The 19,772-nt window shown below is 35.6% G+C and overlaps 1 protein-coding gene across 2 annotated transcripts in view; it reads left to right on the top strand.

Moving 5' to 3' along the window:
• NGLY1 (N-glycanase 1) overlaps positions 1-19,772 on the top strand; it is a 42,641-nt gene that overhangs the window by 5,599 nt on the left and 17,270 nt on the right. For both annotated transcript variants that reach the window (XM_036431634.2, XM_036431635.2), the window contains exons 2-7: positions 3,987-4,101; positions 7,812-8,054; positions 11,768-11,933; positions 16,690-16,912; positions 17,232-17,353; positions 18,275-18,420. In XM_036431634.2, coding sequence (XP_036287527.1) covers positions 3,987-4,101; positions 7,812-8,054; positions 11,768-11,933; positions 16,690-16,912; positions 17,232-17,353; positions 18,275-18,420 — 1,015 coding nt within the window. The remainder of the gene's footprint in view (positions 1-3,986; positions 4,102-7,811; positions 8,055-11,767; positions 11,934-16,689; positions 16,913-17,231; positions 17,354-18,274; positions 18,421-19,772) is intronic.

Raw genomic sequence — 19,772 nt, 5'->3', positions numbered from 1 at the left:
TGGCTCAGTGGATAGAGTGTCAGCCTGCAGACTGAAAGGTCCTGGGTTCAATTCTGGTGAAGGGTTCATGCCTGGGTTGCTGGCTTGATCCCCAGTATGGGGCACGCCGGAGGCAGCTGATCAGTGATTCTCTCTCATCACTGATGTTTCTGTCTCTCTCTCCTTCTCCCTTCCTCTCTGAACTCAATAATATTAATATATAGTTCAAGGGGGGAAATTGAATTTGATGGATATGAGGTCTGGTGATGTCCATATAACCAAGTTCTCTCAGCCTTTGAGTGCTTCCGGGGACTTTTGGCATTAGTCTAGGCTCAAAACCATGGTTGGTCTGCTCAACATTTAAAAAGAGGAAGATGTGATTTGGGTAGCTGGACATTATACTGTAATTTTTTTGTTGTTGTTTGCAATTTGCTTTTAGTGGGAAAAACAGATAAATGATATGATAAGTCTATCCATGTTATACATATAGAAAATTGCTCACTGGAAACTAAAGAGGAAAAATCTAAACTATACAAAGCCTGTAGCTGAGAAGCTTTATATCAACAGTTAGTTTGAAACATGTATAAAAATAAGCTATATCAGAACAGTGGTGAAAGTGGAAAGAAAAAATATTGGGTCGGCAGCTAAGTAATTGCGGGTTTCACACATATATGGCTTCAGTTGAATTTTTAGGTTTGCAGACGTAGTACAAATGTAAAACACATTTTGTTATTTGATAGTTGGCTATTCAGCTGTTAATCAGTAAAAAAAGTTTTTTGATCTGTTTTGTAGTTTTTGTTTGGCGTTCGTTGAAAAATGGAAAATCAAAAGGAACATTTTTGTCATATTTTGCTTTTTTATTTCCACAAAGGGAAAAACGTATCCCAAGCTCATAAAAAGTTATGTGCTGTTTATGGTGACGAAGCCTTAAAAGAACGGCAGTGTCAAAATTGGTTTGCCAAATTTCGTTCTGGTGATTTTTCACTCAAAGATGAAAAACGCTCTCGTCCTCCAGTTGAAGTTGATGACGCCCTAATCAAAGCAATAATCAATTCGGACTGTCACAGTACAACACGTGAGATTGCAGAGAAGCTTCATGTATCACATACATGCATTGAAAATCACTTAAAACAACTTGGCTATGTTCAAAAACTCGATACATGGGTTCCTCACGAACTGAAAGAATCACAGTTAACGCAACGCATTAGCAGCTGCGATTTGCTAAAGAAACGTAATGAAAATGATCCATTTTTAAAACGACTGATAACTGGCGATGAAAAATGGGTTGTTTACAACAATATCAAGCGGAAAAGATTGTGGAGCAGGCCAGGTGAACCAACTCAAACAACATCAAAAGCTGATATTCATCAAAAGAAGGTTTTGTTATCAGTTTGGTGGGATTACAAAGGAATTGTCTACTTTGAACTCTTACCACCCAACCGAACGATCAATTCTGATGTCTACATTGAACAACTAATGAAATTAAACAATGCAGTTGAAGAAAAGCGGCCCGAATTGACAAATCGAAAAGGTGTTGTATTCCATCATGACAATGCAAGGCCACACACATCTTTGGTCACTCGGCAAAAATTAATGGAGCTTGGTTGGGATGTTTTGACACATCCACCATATAGTCCTGACCTTGCACCATCTGATTACTTTTTGTTTCAATCTTTACAAAACTCCTTGAATGGTAAAAATTTCAATAATGATGATGATGTCAAATCGTACCTGATTCAGTTTTTTGCTAATAAAAACCAGTCGTTTTTTGAACGTGGGATTATGATGCTGCCTGAAAGATGGCAAAAGGTCATTGATCAAAATGGGCAATACATTAAAGAATAAAGTTATTTAGTTCCATAAAAAAATTGTCTTTGATTTTCTTTAAAAAATCCGCAATTACTTAGCTGCCGACCCAATAGAAAATGAAGCCCAGTGAAGGACATTGATCATGAGAAATCTGGAAGCTATTGAGAAAAGGTAGACTGAAATAGCTCAAGCAGTTTTGCAGCAGTAGAATATATCATCCTGGAGGTATTGATGTGTTTATTACATCCTGTTGAAAGTGTTGAAAATCATGGAAGGATGTATAATTCATCTGTAACTAGCTTTGATAATGGAGGGTTATTTTTCAGTTTAGTGTTTTTTGTTTACATGGTAAGAAAGAGAGGCACACTTGTGATATAGTGTAGCATAGAAGCCAAGGATGCTAAACCCGTGCTGTGCCCAAAACAACCTCTCAACATAAAGGCCTCAAATGTCAGTAATGCCTAGATTAAGAAACCTTTTACTAAAACACAGAATGAAAGAATAGAATAGAATAGAATAGAATAGAATAGAATAGAATATAGCTTTTTCTTTGAGGTTCTCAACTATGATTCTCAGGTGAACGGTAGTGAATAACCATTACTGTTTTTTGAATTTCCAACCTTGTGAAGCTAACATTTTTATAAAATACAATGAAAATTTCATGGCAACATCAAATTGTTACAAAAATTGCAGAATATTCTCAATTATTTTACTTCTACTGAATGGGTTGCAAAGCGTTTGTAGGTGTGCACCAATCTGTGTGGACATTTTGAGAATTGTAGAGATTTTGCCTGTGAATATTCTGTAATTTGTGTAATTTTTGAAATTAAGGAAAAGAGGTTTAAAAACGATTCATAAAATATTTACAATAATTGGGCAGTGTGGAATTGCTTGATGCAAAAGGAACATGAAATTTATCAAGACTTCCACAATTAAAAATTCTTTTGGAGGGTGTTTTTATATCATAATATTCAGAAAGCATGCTTAGGGCAAAGACAGTAAATCAGTTGCTAGCATCCCCCCTCACCACCAGTTTCATACCCCCTCTGCAGAAGGCCTCAAAACTTTTTCCTAGGGATCTCTGACATAGCACCACAATCCTTAATATAATCCTAATGGAAGCCACCACCATTTATAAAGAGTTGGTATCAGATGTAAAACCTACTTATCCTAAATTATGTTCTAAAGATATTTAGAGTATAATAGTGTGATTACCTTAATTTTGTATTTTTTTTAATAATCTTTCTGATTTATCAAGTTTCTTAACAAACTCAAAGCTTTTCATATGCCAGTCTGATCACATGTATACTATTCAAAGTCTTAATCATGGTCAAAGAAATTCATATCTTCATTTTACCACCATATTTGCTGTGACAAAAATAAATCTTAAGCGGAAGCAGAACTTACAGTAAATACAGCCAGTCATTGTTTAGGAAAGAAAGAAAATCAGGTAACTAAAAGTATACCTAGGTTCATGTTTGTCAGAAGTAAAGTCTTTGGGGAACTGTGATCCATTTTATAGCTTCTTAGTTTCTTTTACTCATTTATTTCATAAATGTTTATTAAGCACCATCTATGCGTCATACCCCATTCTTTTTTTAAAATATATATTTTTATTTATTTCAGAAAGGAAGGGAGACGGGGAGGGAGAAAGAAACATCAATGATGGGAGAGAATCTGGCTGCCTCCTGCATGCCCCCTAATGGGGATGGAGCCCGCAACCCAGGCATATGCCCTGACAAGATTGAACCATGACCTCCTGGTTCATGGACCATTACACTCCTTTCTTAATGATTGAGATTCATCAAAACAAAATAGGCAGAGCCTTCTGCTGTCTCTCTGGAGCTAGCTGACAAGGATTTTTTTCCTAGCAACCTAAAAACTCATAAAGTTTTCTAGCTTTAATAGCACAGGATTAAAATATCACATGGATTTCCTATGGCAGCATTAATATTTTCAGCTGTGAAATTAAACAGTGAGGTTGTTGAAATGTATGGTGAGGAAAGAATCACAAAATCAGGCACTTGTCCAGACTGTGCTCCCCGTTTCTTTTAAAGTTGGGATTTAGCCTACCTTGAAGGAATATAGCTAATATAAAATGTGAAAAGGAATGCAAAAAAAAAAAAAAAAAAGAAAAGTATTAACTATTACATATAGCATGTAATCAGACTTTTTTTTTTTTTTTTTTTTTTAATCAGAAACCCTAATGATGAAAAATATAGATCTATCCGGATTGGAAATGCAACTTTTTCTACTAGACTCTTGCCCGTCAGAGGAGCCGTTGAATGTTTATTTGAAATGGGCTTTGAGGAGGTAAGTCTGTTCAAGGATTTCTTCTCCTTAGTTCATGTATGAAGCATGAATTATTGTGTTGATGGATAATGATCTAAGTTAGATTAATATTTTTAAAATTGATCATTGGGGAAATCTGTGGGACTAGTTATTTTTTCACCTATTAGACAATTAAAAGTCACAATAAGTATATTGTAAAATCACAGTAAAATGTAACAAATCTCCCACAGGGAAAAGTCTCAATCTGAATTGTGAGGTCAGACGTGCAGCTCAAGGAAAGACCAAATTCTAGCTAGCTCACTTTTGTCTTTTAGCAAAAAACCTGTGATTTGTGAGCACATATGAATACAAATAGGGTATAACCACCTGACTCAATAAGAAGTGAAAGATTAAAACAGCTCTAACCGGTTTAGCTCAGTGGATAGAGCGTCGGCCTTCAGACTGAAAAGTTCCAGGTTCAATTCCGATCAAAGGCATGTACCTTGGTTTTGGGCACATCCCCAGTAGGAGGTGTGCAGGAAGCAGCTGATGAATGTGTTTCTCTCATCGATGTTTTAACTCTATCCTTCTCCCTTCCTCTTGTAAAAAAATAATAAAATATACTTTAAAAAAGAAAAGATTAAAACAGAAAAGCTGAGTTTAGTTGCCAAACATAAGTTTTGTAACAGGAGAAAATCTGTTTTTTTTGTTTGTTTTTAGGTCGAGAGAAATGTATGATGTTTCTGTCTTCTATCATTTGTGGCATAGTTTAATTTTATGACACAGTGAAAGTAGTAATCAAGATTGTGAATTTTCTTTATGTGTATATGCTCAACTATTTATAGTTTGTGGAATACTGAAAAAAGTTGAACCAGGTTATGGAGACTCAGTTGTCAGTAGCAGTCAGAATTGACCAGGCTGAAAAATTGTTAAGGTGCTAAGTTGCTATAAGATATACTTTCCTTTCTGCCTCACTGCTTGCCTCCCCAGATTCTATTTCAGACCTTAGGGATGTATTGGTGAACTAGGTAGATCTACATCTTTTCTTACATGAATCTTGCATTCTAGTAGGTTAGATGGATAGTAGACATGAGAAGTTAGAGGGGACATTTTGGGTTGTCTTGGTGACTGAAAGATATTACCAGCATTTAGTGGGCAGGGATCAGGTTTGTTTAACATCTGACAACAAGAATTATCTCAGTGAAAATGCATTGAGAAACAAGTTTGTTAAATACTAGAATTCTCATTGATACCTTAAAATATTATTGGACCTAGGACATTAGCCTATAATTTTTTCCTTTAATGAAAATATAGTGCTGTTGATTAAACTTGCTTGGTTCAGACACTAATCATGTTCTGTTGGAATTGCTCCTAAAAAGAATGAAGGGAAGGGAGACTAGGCATGAGCAGCATCTCTGTCTTATCAGGGTCAGTCTTCTCAGGGGCTCTCTGACCTGTGGACTGAGACCTAGTCCCAGATACTTGCCCTGCTATTTTCCATTGTTGTCCATGGTGTCAGCTATTTCTCTCAGTGCTCCTTCACTGACAACAGTAGGAGATCTGAAGCCTCCATGTTTGGATTTAAGCCAGACGTCTGGTTTCTCTTCCCAAACTTCATCAGAGATGTGAAGTAGTTCCTTCTAATGTTGGAAAAATTGTGTTCCAATTTGTGATATTCATCATGTAGATATTCATTACAACTGTAGAAATATTCTCTATTTGCTCATCCCTTCCAACTGTACAAATGTGGTTTTTTGTCTCTGTTCAGTCTACGTTAGAGTCTGTAATAGCCTAATGATAAAAATCATGCAGTTTGAATTCTTGTTCTGACAGTTCTGTAGCATCAGGCAGGAATTTAACTTCTCTAAGCCTTCATATCCTATATAATAAGAAAGGAATATGCTAATTATCCATTAAGCTGTGAGGCATAACTGACCACATAATGACCGGATCATGGATCTGCAAGAGGGTGGGGCAGCGAACTACAAATGGGCGGCAGAGAACTACAACCAGGGCAGCAAGCAAGTGGGAGGTGGAGAGCCACAAGAGTGGGCAGGGCAGCGAGCTATTGGGGGGGAGAAACAGGAGGGTGGGGCAGTAGGCAGAGAGCTAGAAGAAGGTGGCAGTGACCTACTGGCACACGGATTTGTGTGCAGGGATACTAGTTTTCATATAAAAGTGGAGATTAACCTAATGCCTATTTCAGGGTCTATCAGGCTAGTTGTGAGAATTACTTTAACATGTGTAAAATGCTTAGCACAAGGCTAGAACACATTCTATATAATAAAAGCCTAATATGCTAAGTGTCCTGTTGTCCATTCAACCAGTTAAAGCGTAATATGCTAATGATATGCCAAAGCTGCTCAACTGCTCACTATAGTATGCACTGCCCACTAGGGGGCAGTCAGTCGACCAGTGAACCAGTTGCTATGACATGCACTGGCCACCAGGAGCAGACACTCTGATTGATAGGTTAACTTGCTGCTGGGGTCTGACCAATTGGGACTGAGTGAGATGGGCTCAACATACCCTGGAGCCCTCTTGCTGGCCTCCCCAGCTGGCCAACCTCCCATGTCCGTCCTAGCCCCAATCATGCCCTCTCATAATCCGGGACCCCTCGGGCCACGCCAGGCCGAGGACCTCTAGGAAACACAATAAGTGGAAATAGTCTTTTTACAGCTATTATGAGCAATGTATGGAGCTTGCTGGCCTCTTTCAGTTTTTCTTAATTGATTTTCATGTCATTGAGTAATGTTTTGGTCAGTTAATTCCTCCAGGTCTGCCATCACCAGGAAAATAAGGTTATTCTCAATTGTGGAGTTAATTTAAATGCTTACAGTTTTCAAGTCCATCTATTGCACTTTGTAACAACTGTTTTATCTCATTTGCAATTGGTAGAATTGTTGTTGTAACACTGCTTGCTGCTTCTCTACACCTTGAAAATTGAATCTATTTTCATTTCATCTTCTTGTTTTGTAATTTGCTATTTTACATTGTGAGCTTTGTTATAATGTTTATTATATCTCAAGCATTCTGCTAATATTACGGATATTTATTAAATGAATCACTACATAAATAATTGGATTTTTATTTTTTAATATTTTGTTTTATTTGGACCAGACATATGCTCTTAGTAGGCTAGTGTATATCAACTTTTATTTTTCTAATCCTTTGGACGAGTATTATTGTTAACAATCCATGATTTTGAATTGACCATTAGGGTGTACTTTGTGTTATTTTGGTGGCATTAATGAAGTCTATATACAGACTTCTAATCATGTAGCTATTCTCTAAAGACTTGGTTTTAGAAGATTAAAAAGTTATGTTAACTTCTTGTCTATCTTATGTGACCAGTGATCATTTGGTATGGCTGTATCTCTAGTATCATTATTCATGGGGAATGTCATAGAGAACAGTAATTATCATATGCTATTGCAGGGAAGATAGGAATATGCATATGTGCAACTCTTATGAGGCTTTCTGACTTAGTATTCCTAAAAGATAAACACTTTCCTAAAGGTTCTTTGAACTAATAAAATAGGCTTAGCATTATATGCTAACAAGAAGACAAATTTCCTTGTTTATGTTAGGCATTACTTTTGTATATTTAAAAAGTGCCATATAATAAGAAAACAATGATTATTAAAATACGATATTTTCTATAGTATTGGCTTCATTTATCCATATATGTATAAGAATGACTATTAGTATTAAGCAAAGATTAAAATTTTTCCTAATTTTATAAATTCCAGGGAGAAACACATCTCATCTTTCCTAAAAAAGCTTCAGTGGAACAGCTGCAAAAAATACGTGACCTGATTGCCACAGAGAGAAGTAGCAGATTGGATGAAGCATATAAGAGCCACATGGGATTATCTCAGCAACCTGCAGCCAGTATCCAGCTTCCTGCAGCACAGTCTTCAGATCCTAATGGGTTAACTCAGAATGTAGGGGACAGTGCAGGGCAGCCATCAAATCCACCATTTGCTCCAATGGTAATGTTAGAATTAAACTTTTCCTAACTGTTGTTTATAAAGTTGAAACAGCAAAAGCTCTGAAATATTTTATGACTTATTCCTGAGTTTGTGTCTCAGCTCTTCTAATACATCCAAATTTTCCCAGCTCTAAAATATTCTCAAATTTGTAACAAAAGTGTGGAAAATGGATGTCTGTTATTTATTCTTTTAAATCTTAACTTGTGTTTTACTGCTTCTTAGGGTAAGTTTTGTTTATTAATATAAATGTACCTGTACAGAAATGCCTTGGTACTTAAATCAATTACACAAATTAGCATATAACCTAAAACAAAGTAATGAACTTATTAGACGGTGGTATGGCTGTCAAATATTTCCTCTACTGCATTATACTTCTGATCTAAAATTTACCTGCTGCCATTCACCATAGAAATTATTAATTCCAGCAACCTAACCATTATCATTGTCTCAGTTCAATAAAAAAAAAAAAATTCAGCTTTTTTAGTTTTAAGGTAAATAATGCATTAATTTACTGGTAGTGGTACCAGCAAATTAGTGATGTTTAGTTATTAGCATATACAGATATACAGTTCTGAAGAACTGAAATCAAACTACTGTTGTTTTATTTAATAGGAAATTGTCCTGTTTACAAAAGTCCCTTTGATATAGGTCCTTAAGTATTTTCACTATAGTAGCTTATCAATAGCCAATTTATACTCATATTCTCTTATTTTAATTTTTTGAAAATATATTTTTATTGATTTCAGAGAGGAAAGGAGAGGGAAAGAGAGTCATTGACCAGCTGCCTCCTGCACACCCCCTACTGGGGATCGAGCCTTCAACTTAGGCATGTGCCCTTTGACTGGAACCAAACCCAGGACCCTTCAGTCCTCAGACCAACACTCTATCCACTTAGCCAAACCAGCCAGGCTCAAAGCTTGTTTTTAAAAAATAAAGAATAAAAGTGGTAGAAACTGGAGGAAGAGACCATTACAGTTCTATTTTATAATTCTTGTTGAGTGGTTATATCATGTGATTTGACAAAATACACACTTTTTTTTTCTTCGAGGTTCACTCTTGTGCCTCAGTTGACTTATATTAACCTTTAAGTTTTTAAAATATTTTCTACTCATTAACATCACAGCTAATTTTTAAAAATATATATATTTTATTGATTTTATACAGAGAGGAAGAGAGAGGGATAGAGAGAAACATCGATGAGAGAGAATCATCTATCAGCTGCCTCTTGCACACCCCCTACGGGGGAAGTGCCCGCAACCAAGGTACATGCCCTTGACTGGAATCAAACCCAGGACCTTTCAGTCCCCAAGCTGACACTCTATCCACTGAGCCAAACCGGTTTCAGTACAGCTAATTTTTTAAATAATAATAACTGTAGCTGGTGTTTCTGAACACTTCTAGGAAGCTATTAGTTGATAGTATTGGATAAACTAGTACTGATGCTAAGTGACTGTAGGCATCAGATAAGATAGCATATGTGAAAAGATAGCTTTGTGAACTATAAAGGATTTTAAAGGTTTGACCGGGAATTAAACCTGTGACCCTTCAGTGCATGGTCCAGTGCTCTAACCACTGGGCAACACCAGGCAGGGCTCCAGTGGACCATTTTGTCCAGCTCCCTTGGTGCGCTTAGGCTGCTTTGGGGTACCACTTACACCAGTAAGTCTCTTACAACTTGTTTTCCTTATTAACACTACTATCGAACCTCTTATTAAGATAACAATCTTCATGCTGCAAAATTTAAGGGATTTATTCACTTTATTTTTATCTGACCATACATAGTTTTTAGCTCAATTAATCATTTTCTGGTTTTCTTTCCTTCTGTAACCAGTTCAACTATTGACACCATTGCTCATATTAGAAAATCTGTGGATCATGCCTATGTGTTTTTCTACTTTTCTAACTCCTCTGGCCCCACAGTTCAGTCACCAAGATTTGTTGATTCTACTTCCTAAGTTCTTTTTATATTCATTCACTTTTCTACCACTACTATAACCACCTTAGTTTAAGCCACCAGTTCTCTCAAGAATTCTGCATTTGTCCCCCATTGGGTCTTTCATACCTGCTTTTTCTACACTACCGCTAGATTGATAATCTGATAATACAAATTTGATCATTTTATTATCTTGCTTAAGTCTCTTTCATAATATTCCATTACAACAGGACGAGGTATGAAAGATCCAGCTACTTACCAACGAGACTTTATTTTCAGCCTTTTCTCTACGATTTTCTTTTCTCTGATTCTTCACTTTATACTGAGCATAATCCCAATTCACATGCTCTACCTACCTACACGCTGTTCTTTGATAAGAATGGTCTTTTCCTTTCTCTGTTTATGAGCTGCTACTCATTATTCATATTTTACCGCAAATGTCATATTCAGGGAATTGTAGGGTCAGAATCCTGTTGAAAAGTCTCACTATCCTTATTCTTTGCTTTATAACTCTTACCATATCTATGAATAAATTGTCTAACTTACCATTATATCCCCAGTACCTAGCAAATAATAAAAGGTCGTTAAATATTTGAATAAATGAAAATCGTTTTTGTCAGTGTTTTTGTATCCATAGGCTACTTAATCTGAGAGGCTAATGTCCTTGTCTATTATGGACTCCATTATTTTTTTATTGATTTCAGAAAGGAAGGTAGAGGGAGAGAGAAAAACATTAGTTATGAGAGAGAATCATGGATCAGCTGCTTCCTGTAGGCCCCACAATGGGCATTAAGCCCGCAACCCGGTATCAAACTAATGTCTCAGTCCTGATTGAATATCGAACCATGACCTCCTAGTTCATAGATCAATCCTAGTTGGTTTGGCTCCGAAGTATTTGGCAATTGTTTTTATTTCTTTAAATTAATCTGTCTTTACCTTTTAATGCACTTCCTATAATTAATAACATATTTGAACTTATTTCTGACATTTTATATTTTCTATGTTCTTTTTTGGCTCTTTAAACCTTTTTTAATATCTTTTTCCTATTTTTGTTTTGTTTAAGTGGGTTCTGCCAAAAGTAATTGTTCTTAGGTTGGACACACCTCTTTCCTTTTAGGAATCTAAGCATCCGCCGGCACTGTTCAGAGGCACATTCTTTGTTGACAAGAAGTGATGGGGTGAGAGGGGCAAAATGTCTAAATGTTCCTCCTGCAGGGCCTCTGCAGCCTCCCTAATGCTTGCTCCAAGGTCTCTTCCTGCTCTGTGCATTCTGTAGCTCCTCTGCCTTTGGGATTATTTTGAGAACTTTTTTTAGTTTTTGTAACCATTCTCTCTAGAGGACATATTACTGTGGTTTCTTCCTTTGCTATTAATAGTAATTCATTTGTATCTGCCTTTCCTCTTTAAAAGTACTTATCCTTTGCTAATGCTGAATAAAGTTTTAAAAAATTATATTACTTACAGGAATTTGATGTGGAAAGGGCTGTTACTTGCATTGAACAGAGTATTGTCATGGTCCAAGCTTGTGGTCAAGAATTCATCACACCCCTGTTTCAGTATATCCTCAGTAATATAATATACTAAGAGGGAAAAATATATGTCTTAGATTATGACACAGATATGGCTATTTCCTATTAATTTTGTAAAGGTTTTGAATATAATTACTTCAGTAAATTAATGTGTTCCTCTTTATGAAATATAACTAGTGTTTTTTATGTTATTTTTATAGAATATGGAGAAAAACTAATTTCTGGTGTGTGTGTATGTGTTTTTTTATTAGGTTACTGCTGACTCAATCATTCTGAAAGTTCTTCAGGCTAACCTGCAGCATGTGCTGGTCTATGAAAATCTTGCTCTCCAGCAGAAAGCATTGGCTTGTATTCCTGTCCAACAACTGAAAAAAAGAGCTCAAGAAAAGTTATCTAGAGCTAAAAAATTGGATAAAGGTAGTGGCTTTACATCACCATTCATTGCTAAAAAAGCATCATCTATACTTATAATAGGGTAATATGCAAATTGGTCGGGATACCACCACATAACAGCTGAACAGCAGGAGGGCAGGGCAGCAAGCTACCTGCAGCAGAGAGCTGCAGAGGGGCGGGGCAGTGGGCGGAGAGCTACCTGAGGGTGGGACACAAGCTAAGTGAGGTGGAGAGCTACAAGCAACACTGAGTGGGTTGAGGCAAGTGGTAGAGAGCTACTGGCATATGCATTTGTGCTCAGGGCCACTAGTTGCTAAATAAACAAACACTAAATGGTGTCTTTTGCTGTATACATCATAAATATCTAATCTATTCCTATGTGGGTTTTTAAAGAATACAATAACAGCATAACTTTATTGCATATAACTAATGAACACATCTGTTAATATTTGGGGGGGGGGAGAAACCCACAAATTTTTACCACTACTGGAGTGGCTCAGTGGTTGAGTGTCAACCTTTGAACCACGGGGTCATGGTTCAATTCCCAGTCAGGGCACATGCCTAGGTTGTGAGCTTGATCACCAGTGAGGGGCATGTAGGAGATAGCCAATTGATGATTATCTCTCATCATTGATGTTTCTATTTCTTTCTCTCCCACTCCTTCTCTGAAATAAATAAAAAATATATTTAAAACAAAACAAAAAACACTTTTTTACGCAAAAATGTATTTGCAGTTTAATCATAATCATTGTTATGTGAATTTTTTTTTATGTTTAGTAAGACTTAAGTCCATGGAATATATGATGGCATTAAAAAAAATCTTAATGTGAATCTAATAGAAACTGTATTCACAATTAATTCATATGATTAGACCATTGATTCACTTTGGTTTGAAGAGAGATTATTTACTAATTAAAAATGTAGATTTTGAAGCCAACTGCCTGGGTATAATTTTAGCTCTGCCACTTACTGTGCATTTCTGAGCAAATAATTTAATTTCTATGCCTCAATTTCTTTATTTGAAATAGGAATGATAATTTTCAAAAATAAATGATATTACTTGTAAAAGACTCTGAATAATTCCTGCCACATTCATCTACCAATAACTATATGTCATTATTATCATTAATGGTCTTAGGGTTTTAGTTGTTAAACTATTCCAACTTCAACATTTTTCTATGAATTTCTGTGTAATTGTTTCTTTTCTGACTGTTGTAGGAAATCTAAGAGAGATGATGGCAGTGCTGTATTTCTAAAAGTTTATTTTTAATCTAACATTTATGAATACCTTTTTGATTAGAAAACTTTAATATTATACAGGAAAAGCTAAATTCTCCTTGCCAATCAGTCCTACTCCTTTTCTATAGGTACCTAACTTGTTATTTCATGATGTGTTCCTTTTCATATCTTTTTCTGGGTATTTACACTCATTTACAGTTATCTGTAAAAATAAATATATTTAAGTTGTGTGGGTTTACATAAAGTTTATCTCATATATCTATAGCTCTTTAATGTGTTAAATTTACTATCATGTCTTAGAAACCTTTTTAACTTTCCTTGGTGTTGTGTAGTATGCATATACTATTATTTGTACCATTTCCAAGGTACTTGAGATGTTTTTTTAACATCTATCTATTCTAAATGCTGCAGCAGTGAAGCATGCTTCCTAGTATACATGCATGCATGTGTGATATGTTTGTTATCATAGATCCTGCCAAACAAATGAAATTATTGAACTTCTTTTATGAACTTTTTAAAAATTTTTGATAGGTTTGTTGGTATTATTACTTATTTGTATTATTACTTATTTGTAGAAGTTTCTTATGTATTTTGAGTACTTATTTTTTCTTTGTTAGTTTTGTTACTTCCCCCCTTCCCCAGTGTTCTTTGTTTAATTTCACTTAGTATATATTTTGATGTACACTATAAGAAAATTGTTATTTTTCATTATTTTATAATTTTTGTCTTGGTTAAGGCCCTAAACATATTCATGAACAAAAGTCATAAACATTCTCTTGTAACTTCTATTACTTTTATGGCATTTTTTTTCTCTCTCTCTCTGTGAATATACATAATATTATACTATAACTATATATTTAAGAATAAATGAAGTACAGTAAGAATCTGCTATTTTGATAGCTACCTGTCCCAATATTGTTTATTGAACAGTCCTTCCTCTTAGAACTACTTTGAAAGACTAACTCTATTAAATATGATTTATTGCACTATAATCTCAGACATTTCTCATAGCAATATTTTTTTTTTCTGAATATTTCCTTGGGCAAGGAAAACAAAAGAAAATATGAACAAATAGGACTACATCAAAGTAAAACATTTTTGCACAGCAAAGGAAACCATCAACAAAATGAAAAGACGACCCAGTAAATGGGAGACCATATTTGCCAATGATAATGGATTGATATCCAAAATTTATAAAGAACTTAAAAATTCAACATCAAAAAAACAAACAATCCAATTTAAAAAATTGGGCATAGGACCTGAATAAACACTTCTGTAAAGAGGACATACAGATGACCAACAAGCATTTGAAAGATGCTCAACGTCACTAATCACCAGAGAAATGCAAATAAAAACCACAGTGAGGTATTACCTCACACCTGTCAATGGCTATCATCAATAAAGCAACAAACAAGTGTTGGCAAGGATTGGAGAAAAGGGAACTGTTCTGTTGGTGGAATGCAGATTGCACAAGCATTGTGGAAAGCAGTACGGAGTTACCTCAAAAAATTAAAAATGGAACTGCCTTATGACTCAGTGGTTTCACTTCTGGAAATATGTACCAAAAAAAACTCTAAGCACTAATTAGAAAGAATATGTGCAACCTTATGTTCGTTACAGCCTTGTTTACAATAGCCAAGATTTGGAAACAGCCCATGTGCTTATCATTGCATGAATGGATAAAAAAGCTGTGGTGCACTTACACAAGGGAATACTACTCAGCTTTAAAAAAGTAGGAAAGCTTACCCTTTGAGACAGCATGGATATACCAAAGAGCATTATGCTAAGTCAGTGGTTGGCAAACTCAGTCAACAACCAAATATTAACAGTAGAGATTGAAATTTCTTTTGAGAGCCCAAATTTTTTTAAACTTAAACTTCTTCTAATGCCACTTCTTCAAAATAGACTCGCCCAGGCCGTGGTATTTTGTGGAAGAGCCACACTCCAGGGGCCAAGAAGCCGCATGTGGCTCGCAAACCGTGGTTTGCCGACCACTGTGCTAAGTGAAATAAGCCAGTCAGAGAGAGACAGGTACTATATGATTTCACTCATATGTGGAATCTAATGAACAAAATGATATGAAGCAAAATATAGACAAAACCATAGAAAGAGCGGGCTGACACCTGTCAGTGGAGTGGGGGACTGGGAGTGGAAGGATTGAGAAAAAAATTTAAAAACTCATGGACACAGAAAACTGTGGGGATTGCTGGGGCAGAGGTGGCATGGAGGGAGGTGGAGGAGGGGGTAAATGGTGATGGAAGGAGACTTGACTTGGGTGGTGTAGTGTACATCTGGACAATATAGTGTACAGATGATGTGTTGTGGAATTGTACACCTGAAACTTGTAAAATTTTCTTAGCCAGTGTCACCCCAATAAATTAAATAAAAAATGAAAACAAAAATCTGTCTTTCAGGTCTCTTGCTTTATTGATTTGTTATCTATTCTTTCCCAATATCACAATATTTTAATCATTAGAATTCTGTATTTGTTTTGATATGAGGTAGGCAAGTTTATCTCATGGTTCTTATTCAAAGTTATGTTTGCTATTTTGTGCATTTTTAAATTTTGACATGAACTTTGCAGTAATCTGAAAATATTTCATATTTTATAATTTTATTTGGATTACATTACAGATTATTTTGTGGAGAACTTGAGTTTTCTAACAGGAAAAATAATATGTTTCTGGCCTTTTTATATTCTATGTAGTTTCTTAACTTTGAAATATATCAAATAAACATAAGAATAGAGTATAATATAGCAAACACCCATGGCCAGCATCAAACTTTATTAGACCTTAATGTTATGCTATACATTTCCTTTATCATTTTTTAAATAATAAAACATTAAATAGAGGAGAGCTCCCTGTATAGGTCTCCTAGATTTTCCCCCTTTCTGCTTTCCTTCATTCCAGAGATACCATAGCCTTAAATATGGCCAAGAAAGGTATTTTTATTTGATAAAGGGGATATATTATTATGTGCCATGCTTACTTGCTAGGGTCATTATATACAGTGTAGACATGCTCATGTTTTTGTTTTAAAGAGAGTATCCATGGATGGATTATGTTGTAAGTTGAAACCCTGATAGAAAAGCCAATAGGTTGGTTTTTAAGTGTCTGGAATTTTGTGATTTCTGTGATTTTATGATTGTTTCAGATTTCCTTGTATAACTGATGATAACTTTAATACAGTAATTTTAAAGTGTTTTTCCAAATCAGACTTTTTTCTTACTTCCCATATGTTTCAGGTTCAATTCCAAACTGACCATAGTTCCCTGAGAGATTGTTGTGTTCAGCTCACATATTAATGCATAATGTCTGCCTACTGTTCTAAATGTGCAGTGTACTGTTACCATATTTCAGCCTCATTCACAATCTACTGATGTTCTTTACAAACCTTTTAGATAATCTTATATTTGTGCAAACCTTTTAGATCATCTTATATTTTCATATATTTCAGCTCTTATCTGAGAATAAAATATGTGGATATTTTTAGTTTTTGTCAGCTTTAGCTCTTACTTGGTTCTGTTTTAATTTCTTAGGTACTAATTTCAGTGAAGAGGATTTTCTTTTGCTGGAGCTTCTACACTGGTTTAAGGAAGAATTTTTTCAGTGGGTGAATGACATTTCGTGCAGCAAATGTGGTGGCAAGACGAAGTCTAGAGGTGAAGGATTATTTCCCACTGAAGATGAGTTGAAGTGGGGTGCAAACAGAGTGGAAGATCATTATTGTGAGGTGTGCCAGTTCAGCAATCGGTTCCCAAGGTGGGTATCCATTGGACAGGCAAGTCTTAATGGAATGGGTAGAAGAGAATTTTTATTTTTTCATCTTCATTTTAATTATTAGGACAAGGAACAACAAGGTATGATTGGCAGGCTAAGCCCACATCCTATTTTTGTAAACAAAGATTTTTTTGGAACACACCCATGCTGATTCTTACACTTCCTCCTATATTCTAGGCTCTCTGATCATTACGAATTTAAAATTAGGAATGTTACTGTTTAGCACAGAGATAATATAAATTCTTTAAAATTCTTAGTTTTGATACTGAATCAAAGCTTTTTTTGTTGGTATTTAAAACAGGTATAATAACCCTGAGAAACTTTTGGAAACGAAATGTGGACGGTGTGGCGAGTGGGCCAATTGTTTTACACTGTGCTGCCGAGCCTTAGGGTTTGAAGCTCGCTACATTTGGGATTACACAGGTACAGAACCGATATGAACAGAGAGTAGTAGGGCTTTGCAGAATTAAGGATTTTACAGTCTGGGCTTGTCATGTTCTGTCTTGTACTTTCTGGCCTTCTGAGTCTGAGCTTCCATTTGCCTTTTGTAAAATAATAATACCAACCTCACGGATTTTTTTAGGGGATCACAAAGTTTTTGTGGTGCCCCTAGTATTTTGCATAGTACTCTGCACTATAAACATTCTTTTATTAATAATTTATCATGCCATTTTTAGTAATGGTGTTTCTATACGGATACATGTGTAATAATATGCTATAGAAATCTTTGCTTTTGTAGAGATTAGTTTAAAACTTCAGTAATCTTAAACCTTAATATACAAAAAATAAAAGCTATGTGAAATTTATTTTGTTCTTATTTAGAAATGACATATGTCATCTACATGTCAAAAAGTTGTTTTCCTTTTTCTCAGTGTTTAACTTGTGTTTCATTTTTATCATTTTCTTACAATGTAGAACATCAATAATCATAAACCCTCTTTAGTCTTCCTTTTGGTTCTGGGTCTTAAAAATTGAGATAGACTGCATTTTCAAAAGTGACATTAACTTTTTCACATTAGCAAACTGATCCCTGTTTTCGATGCTATTGTTCAATATGTTCACCCTTTTTAAAGTTACAGCTCACATTATTTTTAATTAAGCTTGAAACTGACTGCATTAAAGGAGGTATTCCACAAACATTTTTAAGGATTTCAAAGGGACAGAGAAAACAAGTGTACTAGAGTCTTGTGTGCCACAAAATGTTTAGTCTTAACTAAGGTTTAGAATGTTACACTTAACTTGATTGTGTGGTTCTAATCTTAGGAGTTTGTATATAGTTACTGGAAGTCATTCTGGGTTTGTAAACTTTTTTTCTTTTTGTTGCTCTCTGCTGTACCTGAGCAGACCACGTCTGGACAGAAGTCTATTCTCCCTCCCAGCAGCGGTGGCTGCACTGTGACTCCTGTGAAGATGCCTGTGACAAACCGCTCCTCTATGAAGTAGGGTGGGGCAAGAAACTCTCCTATGTCCTAGCATTTTCTAAAGATGAGGTAGGCATAAGAGAAAATGTTTTATTCCTAAGAATAAAATATAGTTTTGACAAATTTTGAAAGTGTAATTGACAAACAAAATGTGGCATATATTTAAAGTATACAAGTTAATTTTGTCATTTATATACACTTATGAAATTACCTTTACAAAGCCAAGATAGTGAACATATCCACTATCCTGGGAAGTTTCCACATGTCCCTTTGTTATCCTACTTGTCCCTATATGATCAGGGTAACCACAGATCTACAGTTTTATGTAAATGGAATCATATAGTGTACAGATGGTCCTACTTATGACTGTCGATGGTTTTTCAGCTTTATGATGGTGTAAAAAGCAAAAGCAATTCAAATTCCCTAGACACTGTATATCAAATTCTAAATTTTGATCTTTTTCCTGGGCTAGTGATATGCTCTCATGTACCATATTCTCATGAAGCTGGGCAGCGGCAGTGATCTGCAACTCCCAGTACATCATTCAATCACAGGGTAAATAACCAATCACAGGGTAAATAACTCTGTGGTGTGCTGCTATTAAGAGCATTTTCAACTTATGATATTCTCAACTTATGATGGATTTATTCGGATGTAATCCATCTTAAGTCAGGGAGCATCTATATCCTCTTTTTGTGGGGTGAGGATGGTAGAGTTTAGTTTCTTTTACTCTATATAATTACTTTGAGATTCATCTATGTGTATCAATGGTTATTTTTATTGCTGAAGTATTCCTTTGGATGTACCATAGTTTATTCATTCATCTGTTGATGGACATTATTTATATTTTAGTTTAATAAAATTTGTGGTTTGTTTTGTTTTGTTTTGTTTTGTTTTTTTATACTGTTGACACTAGTATAGATGCCCCTTGTTTTCTCTACTGTACCTCTACCTAGCTTTCATCCCATGGCCATCACCACACTTGTCTGTGTTTGTGGATCATGCATATATATTCTTTGGCTTTTCACCTTCTTTTATCTAATTCCCTGCCCCCCTTCCCTCTGAGATCTGTCAGTCTTTTCCATGTATCCATACAGTACTAAGCATCTTTTTATATGTTTACTAGAGGTCTGTTGCACAAAATTCATGCACTCGTGGGGGAAGGTCTCTCAACCCAATCTGCACCTTCTCAGCGTAGTCCAGAAGCCCTCAGGGGATGTCCAACTGACAGCTTAGGCCCCCTCCCCTAAGCCAGCAGTCAGACATCCTTTGCATTGCCATGGAGGAGGGAGAGGCTCCTGCTACCGCCACTGCACTCGCCAGCTGTGAGCTTGACTTCTGGCTGAGCGGCACTTATGCTATGGGAGTGTACTGACCACCAGAGGGCAGTTTCTGCGTTGTGTGGGATCAGGCCAAAATTG

This window comes from Pipistrellus kuhlii, unplaced genomic scaffold (assembly GCF_014108245.1).
Source record: "Pipistrellus kuhlii isolate mPipKuh1 unplaced genomic scaffold, mPipKuh1.p scaffold_m20_p_11, whole genome shotgun sequence".
Lineage (NCBI taxonomy): Eukaryota > Metazoa > Chordata > Mammalia > Chiroptera > Vespertilionidae > Pipistrellus > Pipistrellus kuhlii.
This window is presented reverse-complemented; position numbering and strand designations above follow the sequence as displayed.